We start from the raw sequence: 16,722 nt of genomic DNA on the forward strand, positions 1-16,722 counted from the left end.
TCTGGCTCTGGGTCTGATTCTGGGTCTGACTCTGGGTCTGTCTCTGTCAGTAGGTGATTAAATCAGGATCAGAAGCCAGTTTGTCCCAGGTCTGACGGCTGAGGCATTTGGTATCGCAGGAAAAACAAGTTATTTACCCCAAACTCAGTGTGCTGAAAAAGGCTTTCTCTGCCCTGCTGCTGTTTCTCCCTCTCCTGTGTTGTGTATCATTAAACTTTCCCTTTATGAAACACAGAGGATAAAACCATTAAAAGCCCCAGTATCTCATTCCTGCCCTATGAAATATTACAGGTGGTGTTAGTGCTGGCATTGCACATAGTGACCTTCAGCATGAGTGCAGAGTCTTCACTGTGGAAACCCAGTCCAGATAGTGTAGACTTTTTATAGTCATTTTTCAAAAGGAGGGAAAATATATTTAATGTTCGTTTTTAAAAACATGTCTGTGGTCTAGCAGTATTCAGACGAGCTGTACTTCACAGTACTGAATGCTGAATGTTCTGATTTTTGATAAGTAGAAATATCTGAAATGGAGTTTTCAATAGCATTTACACTACTAGCTATACATTTATTTCATTTTTAAGGATTACAGACTATCATCACAACTAAAATAACAGCTTCTCAAATAATTCAGCCAAACATTTTGCACCCAAGTGTAAATATAATCAATATTGAAAAGACCGTGCAGAAAAGGTAAATTTATTCCACAGTCCTAACACTGGAGTAATCCTGTAAATGTCCACAGGAGTCGTCCCCCTCGTCCAGCCTGTGCCTCGGAAGTACTATCTGATCCAGCAGGGGAAAACCTGGAGTGATGCTCAGACACACTGCCGGGCCACACATACTGACCTGGCTATCATTAAGAGCGATGACGAAATGGTCCAACTGCAGAATGAAGCACAGAGACAACAGTTCAGATCCAGTGCTTGGATTGGACTGTGGAACGACATCAACAGCTGGCGCTGGTCCATTGGAAATGAGCCACTGGGAAATCTGATAAACTGGTATCCAGGGGAACCGAACAATGTGGGTGGACATGAAGAGTGTGGTATGATAAATGTGCTCGGTTTTTTTGACACAGACTGTGCTGGGAAATTACCCTTCGTTTGCTTTGATGGTGAGGAAGAATGTCTGTCATGAAACCTAAAAGTGCTCTACAGGAACAAATCAAAATGATATATGTTCAATAATAATAATAATAATAATAATAATAATAATAATAATAATAATAATAATAATGTACATTAATGTGCACAACAGACTAAATAACTCATCTTTATTAAATTATGACACTCAGTAGCATGCAATATCTAAAAATCTGTTTCTCTTTCTCTACCAGGAGATTAAATGAGTAGATCCAGTAGATTAAATGTAGAGTTAATCATTGTGTTTTCTTTGTTTGTTTTTTTATTCTCACAGCACGTAGAAGTGGCAGTGAGAGCTACATTTACGTCTTGAATCAGATGACCTGGCCTGAAGCTCAGAGCTATTGTAAACAGCACCACACAGACCTGGCCAGCGTTCCAGACAGAACAGTGTCCTCCATTATAATGCCACTGATCTCTGGGAACACTTACATCGGTCTGTTCAGGGACTCCTGGAAGTGGACGGACCGATCCAATGTCTCAGTCATCAGGTGGATGACTGGACAGCCTGATAATGGAAAGGGTAATGAAAACTGTGGTTATTTGGATAACGGTCAGGCTGCTGATACACAGTGCTCAATGACCATGCCTTTCTTCTGTTACTCAGGTGAGTTAAAGCGTTGGTCAGTCCTGAATTTAGATTTAAAACTTACTCTGATTTAAAACATACTTCTGAGCCTGTGTTTGTATGTTGCTTTGCTTTTTTACACACAGAAATAAGAAAAAAAATGCAAGTCATAAGAGTGAAGGTCCAGTCCGGTCAGGATGTGAACAATCTGGACATAAAGTCAGCCGTCGTTGAGCAGGTAGGTCTGACCCTTCACAAACTGGACCAGCTTCTAATTCCTGCATCAGACCCTGAGCTTTTATACAGCACTAAACCCTAATACTGTGTTCTGATCAGGATCTGAGTTTTGTGTTGGGAGGAGATCAGTGTCTGATATCACCTAGTGATAACAGTCTAATTCTGTTCTTCAGATCAGACAGAAACTGAAGGATCATGGGATGGCGGAGAACACCACAGTGAAGTGGAGAGAGCAACCAGATGGAGAAGAGTTTTATAAAGAGAAAGAGAGGAGTGTGAAGTAAAGTCACACACAGTGAGGGGTTTATGATAAAGTCCTGCTCTTTTTAAACAACAGTCCATTACATTCGTATTGATCTCATCACTCACTTTAACTGAGATTATTGCAGATAAGAACATCAAATAACATTTATATATATAACATGATCTATCTATCTATCTATCTATCTATCTATCTATCTATCTATCTATCTGTCTGTCTGTCTGTCTGTCTGTCTGTCTGTCTGTCTATCTATCTATCTATCTATCTATCTGTCTGTCTGTCTGTCTGTCTGTCTATCTATCTATCTATCTATCTATCTATCTATCTATCTGTCTGTCTGTCTGCCTGTCCACAGAGAGTGGGATTATAAATCATTATAAACACAGAGAGTGGGATTATAAATCATTATAAACACAGAGAGTGGGATTATAAATCATTATAAAAACAGAGAGTGGGATTATAAATCATTATAAACACTGAGAGTGGGATTATAAATCATTATAAACACAGAGAGTGGGATTATAAATCATTATAAACACTGAGAGTGGGATTATAAATCATTATAAAAACAGAGAGTGGGATTATAAATCATTATAAACACTGAGAGTGGGATTATAAATCATTATAAACACAGAGAGTGGGATTATAAATCATTATAAACACCGAGAGTGGGATTATAAATCATTATAAACACTGAGAGTGGGATTATAAATCATTATAAACACAGAGAGTGGGATTATAAATCATTATAAACACTGAGAGTGGGATTATAAATCATTATAAACACCGAGAGTGGGATTATAAATCATTATAAACACCGAGAGTGGGATTATAAATCATTATAAACACAGAGAGTGGGATTATAAATCATTATAAACACAGAGAGTGGGATTATAAATCATTATAAACACCGAGAGTGGGATTATAAATCATTATAAACACCGAGAGTGGGATTATAAATCATTATAAACACCGAGAGTGGGATTATAAATCATTATAAACACCGAGAGTGGGATTATAAATCATTATAAACACCGAGAGTGGGATTATAAATCATTATAAAAACAGAGAGTGGGATTTGTGAGTGAGTGTGTGAGTGTGTGTGAGTGAGTGTCTGTGTGTGTTTGAGTATGTGAGTGTGTGTGTGAGTGTGTGTGTGTGAGTGTGAGTGTGAGTGAGTGTCTGTGTGTATGTGTGTGTGTGTGTATGTGTGTGTGTGTGTGTGTGTGTGTATGTGTGTGTGTGTATGTGTGTGTGTGTGTGAGTGAGTGTCTGTGTGTGTGTGTGTGTGTATGTGTGTGTGAGTGTGAGTGAGTGTCTGTGTGTGTGTGTGTATGTGTGTGTGTGTGTGTGTGTGAGTGAGTGTCTGTGTGTGTATGTGTGTGTGTGTATGTGTGTGTGAGTGTGAGTGAGTGTCTGTGTGTGTGTGTGTATGTGTGTATGTGTGTGTGAGTGTGAGTGAGTGTCTGTGTGTGTGTGTGTATGTGTGTATGTGTGTGTGAGTGTGAGTGAGTGTCTGTGTGTGTGTGTGTATGTGTGTGTGTGAGTGAGTGTGAGTGAGTGTCTGTGTGTGTGTATGTGTGTGTGTGTGTATGTGTGTGTGAGTGTGAGTGAGTGTCTGTGTGTGTGTGTGTATGTGTGTGTGTATGTGTGTGTGTGTGTGTGTGTGTGTGTGTGTGTGTGTGTGTGTGTGTGTGAGAAAGAGTATGAGTGTGTGATATAGTTTCAGTAAGGAAAACTTGCTCAAGGGACACTGCATCATGACTGACCCTGTGCTCTGACCCCAACCCCCAAGGATGGAATATGTGAATAAAGAATTTCACTGTGCAGTAATGTAGATGTGACAAACAAAGACAACTTAACTATTTATACTTAATCTTATTTATATTTTTCTATACATTTTTATATAGATATTATTTTATTTATTTTTCATATATTTTTATTTTTTTGTAATCTGAAGCAGTCTCTGGCAAAAGAATTTCCTTCGGGATCTCATCTCATCTTATCTCAAGTGCTATCACTAAAATAAAATAATCTATATTTATTTCATCTGCTCCATGTGTACGGTTCTTCAGAGTCACAGACCAACATTTTTATTTTTTCTAAATATTAATCATCTTTAATCACAGACATGAAAATAAACCCCACTCTGATCAGAGGGTCATCACTGTGGTGTAAAATAATAATCTGTTGTTATTATTATTATTATTATTATTAGTGGTCAGTATGGTGGCTTAGGGAACTGAACAGAGAGGGAAAGAAGGGAGAACTGGAAGGACTGACGGAGTTAAAGAGCCGCAGGATTACTTGGTTATAGCTAATGTTGTTGCTAATGAGTCAGTGTCTTCGTGTGAGACCAGACAAGGAAGGGGTGAGAAAGTGATGAATAAATAGGGGTGTGTCCACAGAGAACAAGGTGCAGGTGAACTCAATTAAAATTCGGGTGAGTGAGTGCGCTGGTGAGGGGTGGAGTCCGGTGACAAATATATTTCATTATAAATTAAATAGACATTAAATAATAGTTCTAAATTCTAAGTGTCAGTTTTACTCAACTGTAAATACTGACCTTCAGCTCTGTTTATGAGCCGCTGAACCTCTGATAAATAATAAATAAATAAACAAATAAATAAATTACTACTGATTTTCAGCTTCTGGTTAGAGTCTAAATTTATTCTGTTGATTCTCTGCAGTGGAATCATGAACTGCCGTTATATCGGTCAGTTTTCAGCAGGAAATAGTCAATGACCTCAGAAACTACACTGACCGATTAGGTTCCTCAGGAGCTCATGGTTGCTGTTGTAGAAAGTAATTATTATTTAGTGTCCAGTGTCATTAAACCTAATGGTGATATTCATTCAGGAAATATTATTTTCTTCTTTAATTTTTTTTTTATTTAGAATACAGGTGAATGTATATTGTGAATGAAGTTAATTAAATAATGAGATTTAATGCATTTCTAATTCTCAAACATTCCTGGTCTTAAAGCTCCTGCAGTATGAGAAGTGGGTAAGTGTGGAGGCCTGGACCTGGAAGAACGTGTGTAAGGTGTGGGAGGTTTGGAGGTCATTGTGTGGGCAGTGATGATGTTCAGAGTGAGGATGAGCTCTTGGTCAGAATCACAGGCGGAGGATTGTTCCAGTGTGAATCTTCTCATGCTTCAGGAGCTGAGCTTTAACAGAGGATTTCATTACAATCGTGTGATTTAGTGACCACTTTAGTGTCCATTTTAAAGATGCTAGAAAACTAAAAATTAATAAAAACAGGAAGAAAAGACACTGGATGACCCTTGTGAGTCAGGATTATTCTATATACACCATCACATTAAGGAGCTCTAATGCAGAAAGGACTAAAGTGTACTAAAAGAGGATTAAAGGACAGAATTCATTTAAATATTAATTTCTATTTAAAACCTGAGTTATTATGTGAGACAGATTAGTTTGGCACTGATTTATTACAATCATCAAACCTCATACAGGCACCCATCGTTAATCAGGCCGAGCGTCTGCTTTTAATTCCACACTTAATCGAAGATGGCGAGTCTGCAGACCTGAGAGCTGATTCTGATGAAATGCGCATATTTTACTTGGAGAGAGTCTGTGTGAGGTTGGAGACACTCGCCTTAGCCTCATTCCATCATGAAGAGCCTTATTAATGCAGATCTCTGCTCCTTCTGCAGCTCGTTATCCCACCTGAGAAACATTTCCTACTGCAGTAACCTCCGTCCAGGATAATCATCTCTCAGCTCCATCACCACACGTCACACACACCATCATCTTACTTACACACACACACACACACACACACACATAATGAGTGTTTCTTCAGCTGTGTGTGTGTGTGTGTGTGTGTGTAAGTAAGATGATGGTGAGTGTAGATGATGAAGTGTAGGTTATGTAGATACACAGCGCCTTCTAGTGTTCTAGTGCAGATCAACACATGAAGAAATAATCCTGCCCTATTCAGGAGGGATTAGTTTCCCAGTGTAATTATTCATGCAGATCTCTGAGAGATTAGTCCAAATCCGTCACGTCAGTAATTTTTAACTTAACTCCATATTTTATCAAATAAAACCTGTCCTAATTGACATGTAGAATGTGTTTTATTATGTTGGGAAAGAATCAGTTTTATGTTGGGAATTTTCATCAGTATGAAGATTTTCTATCTCGTCTAAATCTAACAGTTTAATCTGTAATACAATAAAATGTGTTAAGGTTTAAAAGGCGTGTCTGAGAAATTAAGCTTCCAGGGATTTTAAGTTATAGAGTTCTAAGCTCAGACTACATAGATGTTATGGTCACATGACCTCATGATGCGTGGCCACACCCCCCACAGGAAGCACTTATAATAAGATCAGATCATTCAGTGTGTAATAAAATGAGGTTTGTGTTCTACAGAAGTGTGTGGTGCTACACATGGAGTGTTCAGTGTCAGAAATACTGAAATACTGTGTATGTCAGGGTCCCACCAGTCTACACCAGTCCCACTAGGGACGACAGTCCAACCAGGACACCAGTCCCACCAGAACACCTAGACACCAGGACACCAGTCCCACCAGGACACTAGTCCCACCAGGACACCAGGACACTAGTCCCACCAGGACACCAGGACACCAGGACACCAGTCCCACCAGAACACCTAGACACCAGGACACCAGTCCCACCAGGACACTAGTCCCACCAGGACACCAGGACACCAGTCCCACCAGAACACCTAGACACCAGGACACTAGTCCCACCAGGACACCAGGACACCAGTCCCACCAGGACACCAGGACACCAGTCCCACCAGAACACCTAGACACCAGGACACCAGTCCCACCAGGACACCAGGACACTAGTCCCACCAGGACACCAGGACACCAGTCCCACCAGAACACCTAGACACCAGGACACCAGTCCCACCAGGACACCAGGACACTAGTCCCACCAGGACACCAGGACACCAGTCCCACCAGAACACCTAGACACCAGGACACTAGTCCCACCAGGACACCAGTCCCACCAGGACACGAGCTGAAGGTGCTTATCACCCTTTTGTATATCACCTTTCTGTATATTACTCCTGTGAGTTACCTCTTTGTATATCACTCCTCTGTGTATCACCCCTCCAGCTAGAGGAGTGCTTTATTGTCTCAGGGAGCTTGTCCTTGCCCTTGTTGCCTGGAGCTTGCTCATTAGAAATAAATTTAAATTCAAAACTTTATAATCTATATTTTAGAATCTAAATATTTATTCCTTTAAAGCTTTGTGGTAATGTTCATTATTAAAAGCTCTGTGCAAATAAAACTGAACTGAACTGAAATGAATTCTTCATGTGGTGGATGAGGAGAACTTTTTGCTTTCTCTTTTCAGAGCCTCCAGAGGATTCTGCCTGTTTGAGCAGCTCTTTACGAGGAGGTCCAGACGTCTGCTGGCTGGAGCCTAGACAGCACAGGATGAAGAACCTTCAGCTTCTGTTCTTCAGCTGAAACTGTGTGACAGCCACAGAGCCACACTGACCTCATTCCTGACTTTATGATGGAGACCAGTGAGAAATGAGTGGACCTTCTTCTCCCAGCTGTTCTCTGAGGAATCAGGATGAAACCACACCCAAAATCATAATGGTCTACTTTTGTGGTAATGAAAAGACCAGATCTGACCACAAGGACCCTGGCATTTCTCTGACAGGGGACCTGGATGTGATTATACACAACCAAGCTGATTAAGAAACTGAAGTGTGCATAAGAACATCTCTGATTCTCTCCCTCTTCCTGAAGAAACACCTACTCAACCCTTTCTGATGGTTAAAAGCCTGAATGCATGGAAGGTCAGTGAGGCAGTCGGTCATACAGGGGTGTTAAGGACGTCCAGCCCTGGTGGATTCATGCCAGCAGGATAAAGAGGAACCCAGCAGAACACGGTTCTTCAGAGAAAGTAGAGGATCAGCATTCAATCAGATTTTAGGAAGGTTCACCTCTTCAGTGCCAGTATGACAAACAGAGACACAGACATGAGGACGTCCTGGGACTCATGTGGCAGGTCAAGGGAGAAAATTAAGCTAACGTGACAGATAACAGAAGATCAGCATGGCTGCACTCTTTCTCCAGAGCATGCCTGGGAGATGGTTCTCAAGGAGATTTGACTCTGAATCATAAGATCTGTTTTGTCCTCAAGGCTAGAACTTTACACCTTTACATTTCACTTATCCATAGCAGTGTAGAGATCAGTACAGAAGGAGAACAGCAGAGGATGGAGTACTAAGCCTTAATTTAATTAATTAGCCTTTATTTGTCACATATACATTACAGCACAGTGAAATTCTTTTCTTCACATATCCCATCCTTGGAGGTTGGGGTCAGAGCGCAGGGTCAGCTATGATACAGCGCCCCTGGACCAGAGAGGGTTAAGAGCCTTGCTCAAGGGTCCAACAGTGGCAACTTGGCGGTGCTGGGGCTTGAACCCCGATTTTCCAGTCAATGACCCAGAGCCATAACCACTTGAGCCACCAGCCTTGTAGGACACCAGTGGAGAGTCAGATGGAGAAGATATGGATCACCTCCACATTACCTGATATAAGCGACCATCCTGGTAGGAAGCAAAGCACTGCCATGCTGTACCATGAAGTCCACGACTCCTGATGGTGGATGAGACAGCCTTGGGGTTGATTGCGTGAAATTTTGAGGAGCATGAGGACTGATGAAAGTCTGGCTAATCTACAGCATGGAGCTTCTCAGAGATGGTCAAAAGGGCAGCTCATGTGCTGCTTTGAAGCCAAGCTGTATGGGAGCATTGAGATGGTTCTGTGATGGAAAGAGAGACAGTTTCTAAACTGTGTGTTCAAGGATTTTAGAAAATTTGAGGAAAGTGATACTGATTAGTAGTGAGTAGATGTTGATGTTAAAGTGGGTTTCTTCAGGATGGCAGTGACCCCTGGTCTCTTGAATGCAGTTGTTACATGACCAGATGTTACAGTTAATGATAGTAGGATTGGATTCAGTGTGCAGTTGGTAGGACAGCGAAAGCAGAACTGACCAGAGGATTTGTTCTGTTGCTAGTTTAGAACTAGGATCCAGCTTCACCACACACACTCACACTCTCACACTCACACTTTACACATTTAACTACACTTTCATTTACATCTGTTTATTATATCTGTTTATTGTAGTATCAGGTGATATTCTGTGGAGTAGGAACCTTGTGTGGGTGTGTTATGTGCAGGAGGGGTGAGGAAACGTAAAATAATAAAAGGACCACAAGTGTAGCACTGAACGCGTGTCTGTCCTGTATTATTGAACCCTAAAGATAATATGTCGGTATATAACCTAACAGAACCAAACCTTTATTATATCTGTTTATCTAATGGCATTTCATTTCAACTCTATCTTCATCGTCATTTCCATTTAAAATTCCTCATTATTCCTTACCTTATTATCATCCTGTCAGGTCACACTGTTCATAAGTACAACAACCTAGCTACTATTTCTTATATGAATAGATAGATAGATAGATAGATAGATAGATAGATAGATAGATAGATAGATAGATAGATAGATAGATAGATAGATAGATAGATTGTAGGAGTTGTGTTGTAGTGAAGCTTTGGTAGATTTTTTTTATTTATTATTTTTAAATTTCCTTTTAATTTTACACCAAATCAGGTATTTCAGCTGTTTCTGAGAGCAACACTAGAAAAAAAGCTGTGGAAATATTTATTTATTTATAATTTATTCATGATTACAGAAACGCTGGTGTGTTTAAATCATTAAGATATCCATATTATGATTATGTTGTAATGTTAAACTGATCCCTGTACAAAACATGTAAAGAAACAGATAAATGAATCGTTTGAATGAATCAGTGAGTCATCGAATCGAATCAGTTGCTCAGTGTGTAGTTCTATGACTCCGCCGCTAGACGTCGCTCGTTTTCTGCGTTTGGGTTTTTATATTGTCGCTCGTGCGCCGCCGTATCTAAGTAATAAGTACCGCTGAAGCGGAAGTCCCGCCCCTTTTTCCTTCCTCGCTCGCAGGCTGTGTAAGTGTCCGCGCTGAAGCTCTATGGAGATAATCTATAAAAATCTGAATTAATCCTGCGGTGTGTCCGAACGTCCACTGCGTTATGACCATAAATACATTATGAAGTTATAGATCCGGTCATTATTTGTGAGGTATTGTGATCTGTATCGCTGTTTTTAATGTTTTTCTCTCTCCTGTGTGCCGCAGGTTTCTCCGGGAGAATGGTGAGGCGGAGCGGTCCTGAGCACGCGCACAAACTTCGGTCTTCAACCGATTATATAAACACATTTATTTATGTATTACTCATTGTTTTTTTTATTTAGGTGTTATATAATTGAACGTTAAAGCTTTTGTAGATCATCTACTAAATTAAAAAAAGTCGTTAATTCAGGTAGCTGTTCGCGACAGGTTTGCTGTTTGCTAGCTGGCTAACTGATAGCCGAGTGTGTTTACTTACTTTAGCGATTTAATCTTTATAATTATTAGATTTAAAGTTTATAAATCTGTTATTTTGTCTTGTAGCAGTCAGTTAGACTTTATTGTACAGAATCAGGATTCGCTGCTGGTTTATAAACTAGCCTGTGTTAGCCGAGAGCTAATCTGTAGTTTATCTTAAGTGTGCAGTTTTGAATACTGAGTTCTGATTGGTTAGAGACGGGTTCGGATGGTGGTCGAGTTGAGTTCTGATTGGCTGAAGGTTTTTTTTTTTTTTTTAAACTGGTTACATGTCCTGTGTTGAGTTGGTGTGTGTTTCGAGGTAGGTAGTGTTAGTGTTGTGAGGGGTGTGTGTGTGTTGAGAGGGGGGGTGTGTGTTGAGAGGGGGGGTGTGTGTGTGTTGAGTGAGGGGTCTGTGGTGAGTGAGGGGGGGGGGGGGTGTGTTGAGCGGGGGGGGGGTGTAAGGAGTCTCCAGTGTCAATGCTGTGTATCAGTCAGGAGAAGCTGGAGCTTGAAGTTCTCCACATCTTCAGGACAGAGGAGTTTACACTTCACTGTGTTTCTCAGCAACATGAGCAGCTGAGATTATTCTTTTACTAATTGGAGAGAGAGAATAGAGAGACTGCTGAAGGGACGAGTGTTTATAGCTGATGGAGAGGGAGAGTAAAGAGACTGCTGAGGGGATGAGGGTGTATAGCTGATAGAGAGAGAGTAAAGAGAGACTGCTCTTATAGCTGATAGAACAGAGGAGCTGTTAGTATGATGTGGGGTAAGAAGAATAAAACAGTTATAAGATATTAATAAAGCTCAGGATGATAACAGTAACTCCATGTCTGTTTTATTTCATTGTTCTGTTTTTCAGCCGCGCAAAATTGAAGAAATTAAAGATTTCCTGCTGACGGCCAGGAGGAAGGATGCCAAATGTGAGTGTCTGTTTCAGATATTTTACATTCTATCACATCAGAGCTGAGAGACATGGCTGAAACTCAGAACAGTGACCTCATCATGGGGGGTTTTAAAACACTAATGTGTGAATGTAAGTGTGTGGTGGTGTGAGGTTATGGTGCAGTGATAATTAAATGTAATTGTGCTTTAATAATAATCTGTACACTAGGGTGAGGTGATGTACTGGTCACTCAGCTCTACTGTAGCCTGTAGTCATTGTCCATCTTCAGCACTGACTGTGAGCTTTAATCCAGCTGAAATAACCAGCAGAGTAAACATGCTGTAGTGAGATGAATCATGTTCACCACTTAAGGTTTTTAATGTGTGTTAATGTGCACCATGTGTCTGTGTAGCTGTTAAGATCAAGAAGAACAAGGACAATGTGAAGTTTAAGGTGCGCTGCAGCAGATACCTGTACACACTCGTCATCACAGACAAGGAGAAGGCTGAGAAGCTTAAACAGTCTCTGCCACCAGGTAAAAACACACACGTGCAAATGCTCCGCCTCTCGCATGCAAGTACCTAGTGTGCTCTCGCATGTGTACTCATGTGAACATCTAAAATATTAGAAGCTCAGCAGTTTAACAGCACTGTACACTGCTGGAGGAATCCTATAACTCAGGGGTGTGTCCTATGAACAGGGGGCGTGTCCTATGATGGAGCAGCAGAGTGTATGTGTAATGATGGACAGGTGTGTAGGGTATTGAATTAACCTTGACTTGATTTTCCTGATTGATGCTCTGATGCAGCATTCTCACTTCCTATCAATGTTTTGAGTTCAGTAATGTGAAGGAAATGAAGTTTAGCTAATGTTACTCGTGTATCAGGTTTAATTCGGTTATATAGATTTATTGCACCAAAAAGCTGAAATCTGCCTAAAAAGGTTGAGAGAAGTTTTACTTTCAGTAAAGGATGAGATTAAATGCCTAAATAGATCAAAATGTTTTATGTCCATGTGGTCAGTTTGAAGTGAGTAAAAGGTTCTAACAGTGGACAGCAGACAGTGATTAAGTGGGATTATCACACCATGTTGCCGGACTGTAACTGACCCTGGTCATGGTGTCCGTCAGTAGGATGGGATGAGCATCAGGATCCAGGATTAATGGACTGTATGGTTGTGTAAACAGTTGGACTGTGGGAGATTCGGTCACTTCAGGTGCAAGTTGTCCAAACACCCTGGGCCTGGGCGGTGCTCACGGTGCATTTACACACTTGCTAGAACAAAAAGACGAACCAAGTGCTGAATTTCTGCTTTTATAGAAGCTTCAGTTCCACCGGTTCACCAACATTTACACTTTATACACCAGACCGGGGTAAAATCACTGCAGTCCCTCAGGGTGTACAGAGACGGTGCAGTACAGCTGTGTCTGTGATACTGTTTTACTCAATCAGAACATCTAATCAACTGGGCTGGGTTAATGATCTGTAGCCTTAATTTCTCTCTCTCTCTCTCTCTCTCTCTCAGGTCTGGCAGTGAAGGAGCTGAAGTAGACGCTTCACTTGTACAAAAATGTTCTAATAAAAATGTGTAAAAACTCCATGTTTCAGGTTTGTGTTTAATGCTGAGTGGTGTAATAAGTGTAGTGAGTATGGTCATGGTCAGTAATTTCTACATCCTCATTACACAGTGATAAAAGTACAGATGTGGACTGTGTAGTGAGCTGAACAGAACTCGTGTAGATCTATATTCACTCGATCATTACACAGATGTTATGAAGGTTATTGTATGTTATTGTAACTTCTGGAACATTAGTGTCGTACTCTCAGGTAAGTGTTTAATGTTACTGATGTGCATTTAGTGAGCTGTGATTAAGTCTAACACGAGTCTGTGGTACCACAGAAATGTGTACGTTCTGGTTTAATAAATCTGAAGCCTGTTTGTTCTGGAACAGGTTCAGATTGTAAAAATGTAAATATGAAAAGGAAACTCATCTTTGTATGGTGAGGAACATGGAGGTGATGCACCTCATAAATCCAGACTGTTTCTGATTATTAAGCAGTGAAGTTATTCAGTGAGCATTTAGAATTTCAGGTTTGATCTCAGTTTTGATTTAAGCTGATCTGTAGTAAAAGTTAAACTCCAGATGGAACTTTATTTTGTTAGGTTTCAGGTGAAAATGTCAAACCCTGATCTCTAAACGTCTTCACACCTGGACTGAGCATCTTAAAAACTACTGTGTCTGATGTCTTCAGGATGGAAGGAATTATTTTCTTTTTATTTGTGGTTCCATCTCTGCTCACGTTTTCTGTCATCATGCTCAGTGGATTATTTTCATATCAATTTTAATGAGAAATGTTTTCCCGATTCTTCCTGGTCTTGTAATGGTGTACATATCAGAAAGCTTTCGATTTGAAGGTATTTATACATAAAGCACTTTTTGGTAAGTTCATCTCACACAGGTTTTTAGCAGCAATTCTGAAGAAATAAATTCACTGAACTCCTAAAGGAACTCACTGGTAAATAAAATCATGTCCCAGTATGAAAGGTCCTTCAAGGTAAGAAGCCTTTATCACACACATTACTGCACAGTGAAATTCTTTCTTCACATATCCTGTCCTTGGAGTGTTGAGGGTCAGAGCATAGGGTCAGCCATGTTTAGATGCAGTGCACCTGGAGCAAGGGAGGAGTTAGGGGCCTTACTCAAGGGCCCAGCAGTGGCAGATTTATGAAACTGAACAGATTACAGAAAACAGACAAATTTCTTGTTACTGATTCATTAAAAATATTTACCAGATTAATTCAAATAATGATTGTTTTCGTTCTTTGTATATAATACAGCAGAAAGTCAGAGCCATGGTGAATTTCTGAGACTTTATTCCATTTTATTCTGCTCATGTGATGACCCGACCTGGAGCTGGCTGACCTGCTATGCCGACTTTGTCCACCAGCTAATTACTCCGTCAGTTTCAGTGCTATAAAACTACATCTGGTGAAGACACACTGAACAGGAGTGTACACTCAGTTCAATTCAATTCAGATTTATTTGTATAATGCTTTTAACAATAGACATTGTCTCAAAGCTGCTTTACAGAACATAAGAAACACAGTAAAGAAAGTTCAAGATTAATATTAAACTTGTATTTAAATGTATTTGTATTTGTCCCTAATGCACAAACCTGAGGTGACGGTGGCAAAGAAAAACTCCCTGAGATGGTACGAGGAAGAAACCTTGAGAGGAACCAGACTCAAAAGCAAACCTCATCCTCATTTGGGTGACAGTGAAGAGTGTGATACGAACAATGTCCTTTCTGCAGTTATGTACAGTCTACAGTGTGATGTAGAATGTTAGTGTGTGTATTGATTAGGAGGTTGTTGTCCTCCTCAAAGTCCACATAGGGCTGGCAGCATTGCTTTGATACACCCAAATCCTCACAAAGCAGAATCCAGCTGGAGCTGGTCATCTCTGTATGCCTCAGGATCCTCGCAGGGTTGGTCTCTGTCTACTGGAGCTGGAACAGCCTCCAGATGCCTCGGGATGGGTAGAAAAAGGAACAGGTGGAAAGGAATTAGCATAGCTGTTAGATACATGGGAGCTAAACCATTTAGAGCCTTGTACCTGGTAAGAACCCTGGCGGCTGCTTTCTGGACTAACTGTAGCTTGTTTATTGAAGATGCAGGACAAACACCTAGTAATGCATTACAGTAGTCCAGTCTGGAGGTCAGGAATGTATGATCTAGTTTTTCTGTATCAGATACAGATAAAATGTTCCTAAGCTTGGCAATATTTCTAAGATGGAAGAAGGCTGTTTTTGTGATATTGGAAATATGATTTTTAAAGGATAAGTTGCTGTCTAATATTACACCCAGGTCTTTCACTGTAGAGCTAGTAGTAACAGTACATCCTTCTAGATGCAAGCTGAATTGCGAGAGCTTCTGTGGTGCTACTGGTTTTTGGATCAATAAGTAATATCTCTGTCTTATCAGAATTTAATAATAGGAAATTATCAGTCATCCAATCTTTAATATCTTTAACACACTCAGTTAGTCTAGACAGATTAGATATTTCATCTGGTTTTGATGAGATATATAACTGGGTATCATCAGCATAACAATGGAAACTAATCCCATGCCTTCTAATGATGTCACCCAATGGAAGCATGTATACTGAGAAAAGCAGAGGTCCTAAAACTGACCCTTGTGGGACCCCGTATTTCACTGGCACTACACTGGACAGTTCTCCATTTAAATACAACTTCAGTTGTATGCTGTATATTACTAAATGTGATAAAATCTTTAATCTTAAATGTATTTAAAAACTTCAAAATACTGTTCAATGTTCAAACATGATAAGGTGGGAAATAACAAACCCACATGGTGAGTAGTCTGGTAAATATAGCAGGAGATGAAAAGCGGAGATGGGCAGACTTGGTTTGCAGCTCGTCCTTTATGATTCCAGAATTGGACTTGGTCAGTAATAACTGGGTGAAGTCTTTCATGGACTTGGTGTGTATGTAAAAGTTTCAGAAACAGGATTTTATATTTGTGCATATGTAGTTGCTTTGTTTTATGTATTTATTTTGGGATACAGCCTCACACTTACCCTGCACATTCTTTATTATTAATGTATAGTTAAAGTTCCTATAGTCTCCTCATATACATTCTGTTGACTTAGGACTTAAAGACTCAAGCTTAAAAATTTAAGACTTGACTTGAACTCTACCTGATGTAAACATTTCAAAGGCAGAGTTCAGAGTTTACATACCCCAGCTGTAATAGAAATACTTCCTACTAAAACTGTCAAGCTTCTATACTTTTAAATATATAGAGAATCAGAGCTGTCTGTCTGATTCACACCAGAATTCAGGAGATCCTGACCTCTGCTGCTGCTGGTGATGTCCTGATCTTCTGTTACACTGAACATCTCTCACATAAAGCATTATGTTATTTACTTTATTTACTAAAGTGGGAAACAGATATATCATATATGTGTGCAGTTCCTAAGAAACACATAAAAAGAAGATCTTTAATTCTGAAGATGTTCTACTTGATAGACTAGAACATGTTGGTGTTAAAGGAACAGCCCTCTCCTGGCTCAGGTCTTATCTGACTGACCGTTATCAGTTTGTAGATCTAGATGGTCACTTCTCCATGCATACCAAGGTTATGTTCGGTGTTCCACAAGGTTCTGTCTTAGGCCCA

The 16,722-nt window shown here is 40.2% G+C and overlaps 2 protein-coding genes across 4 annotated transcripts; both read left to right on the forward strand.

The window, feature by feature from the left end:
- The first annotated feature begins 813 nt into the window (after positions 1-813).
- LOC131363199 (C-type mannose receptor 2-like) lies at positions 814-2,432 on the forward strand. Its single transcript, XM_058405514.1, has 4 exons — positions 814-1,114; positions 1,417-1,749; positions 1,857-1,948; positions 2,121-2,432. The coding sequence occupies exons 1-4, from the start codon at positions 874-876 to the stop codon at positions 2,229-2,231; spliced, it is 777 nt and encodes a 258-aa protein (XP_058261497.1). The 5' UTR covers positions 814-873; the 3' UTR covers positions 2,232-2,432.
- A 7,713-nt stretch (positions 2,433-10,145) lies between these two features.
- Positions 10,146-13,120, forward strand: rpl38 (ribosomal protein L38). Of its 3 annotated transcripts, none has more exons than XM_058405489.1 (5): positions 10,146-10,221; positions 10,410-10,426; positions 11,500-11,560; positions 11,936-12,058; positions 13,048-13,120. In XM_058405489.1, the coding sequence occupies exons 2-5, from the start codon at positions 10,424-10,426 to the stop codon at positions 13,071-13,073; spliced, it is 213 nt and encodes a 70-aa protein (XP_058261472.1). In that variant the 5' UTR covers positions 10,146-10,221; positions 10,410-10,423; the 3' UTR covers positions 13,074-13,120. The 3 variants fall into 3 exon arrangements, with proteins under 3 accessions (XP_058261472.1, XP_058261471.1, XP_058261473.1); XM_058405488.1 differs by having other exon boundaries at positions 10,186-10,221; positions 10,410-10,498; XM_058405490.1 differs by having other exon boundaries at positions 10,203-10,281.
- Positions 13,121-16,722: the final 3,602 nt, after the last annotated feature.

The sequence above is a fragment of the Hemibagrus wyckioides genome, linkage group LG13 (assembly GCF_019097595.1).
Source record: "Hemibagrus wyckioides isolate EC202008001 linkage group LG13, SWU_Hwy_1.0, whole genome shotgun sequence".
Lineage (NCBI taxonomy): Eukaryota > Metazoa > Chordata > Actinopteri > Siluriformes > Bagridae > Hemibagrus > Hemibagrus wyckioides.

What these genes read in the sequence shown, in the direction of transcription:
- LOC131363199 (XM_058405514.1), top strand. Translation starts at nt 874, where the DNA reads ATGGTCCAACTGCAGAATGAAGCACAGAGACAACAGTTCAGATCCAGT. An exon ending in ACCCTTCGTTTGCTTTGATG is followed by an intron (nt 1,115 to 1,416) that starts GTGAGGAAGAAT and finishes TTATTCTCACAG; the next exon opens with CACGTAGAAGTGGCAGTGAG. An exon ending in GCCTTTCTTCTGTTACTCAG is followed by an intron (nt 1,750 to 1,856) that starts GTGAGTTAAAGC and finishes TTTTACACACAG; the next exon opens with AAATAAGAAAAAAAATGCAA.
- rpl38 (XM_058405488.1), top strand. Translation starts at nt 10,424, where the DNA reads ATGGTGAGGCGGAGCGGTCCTGAGCACGCGCACAAACTTCGGTCTTCA. An exon ending in CAGGAGGAAGGATGCCAAAT is followed by an intron (nt 11,561 to 11,935) that starts GTGAGTGTCTGT and finishes GTGTCTGTGTAG; the next exon opens with CTGTTAAGATCAAGAAGAAC. An exon ending in TAAACAGTCTCTGCCACCAG is followed by an intron (nt 12,059 to 13,047) that starts GTAAAAACACAC and finishes TCTCTCTCTCAG; the next exon opens with GTCTGGCAGTGAAGGAGCTG.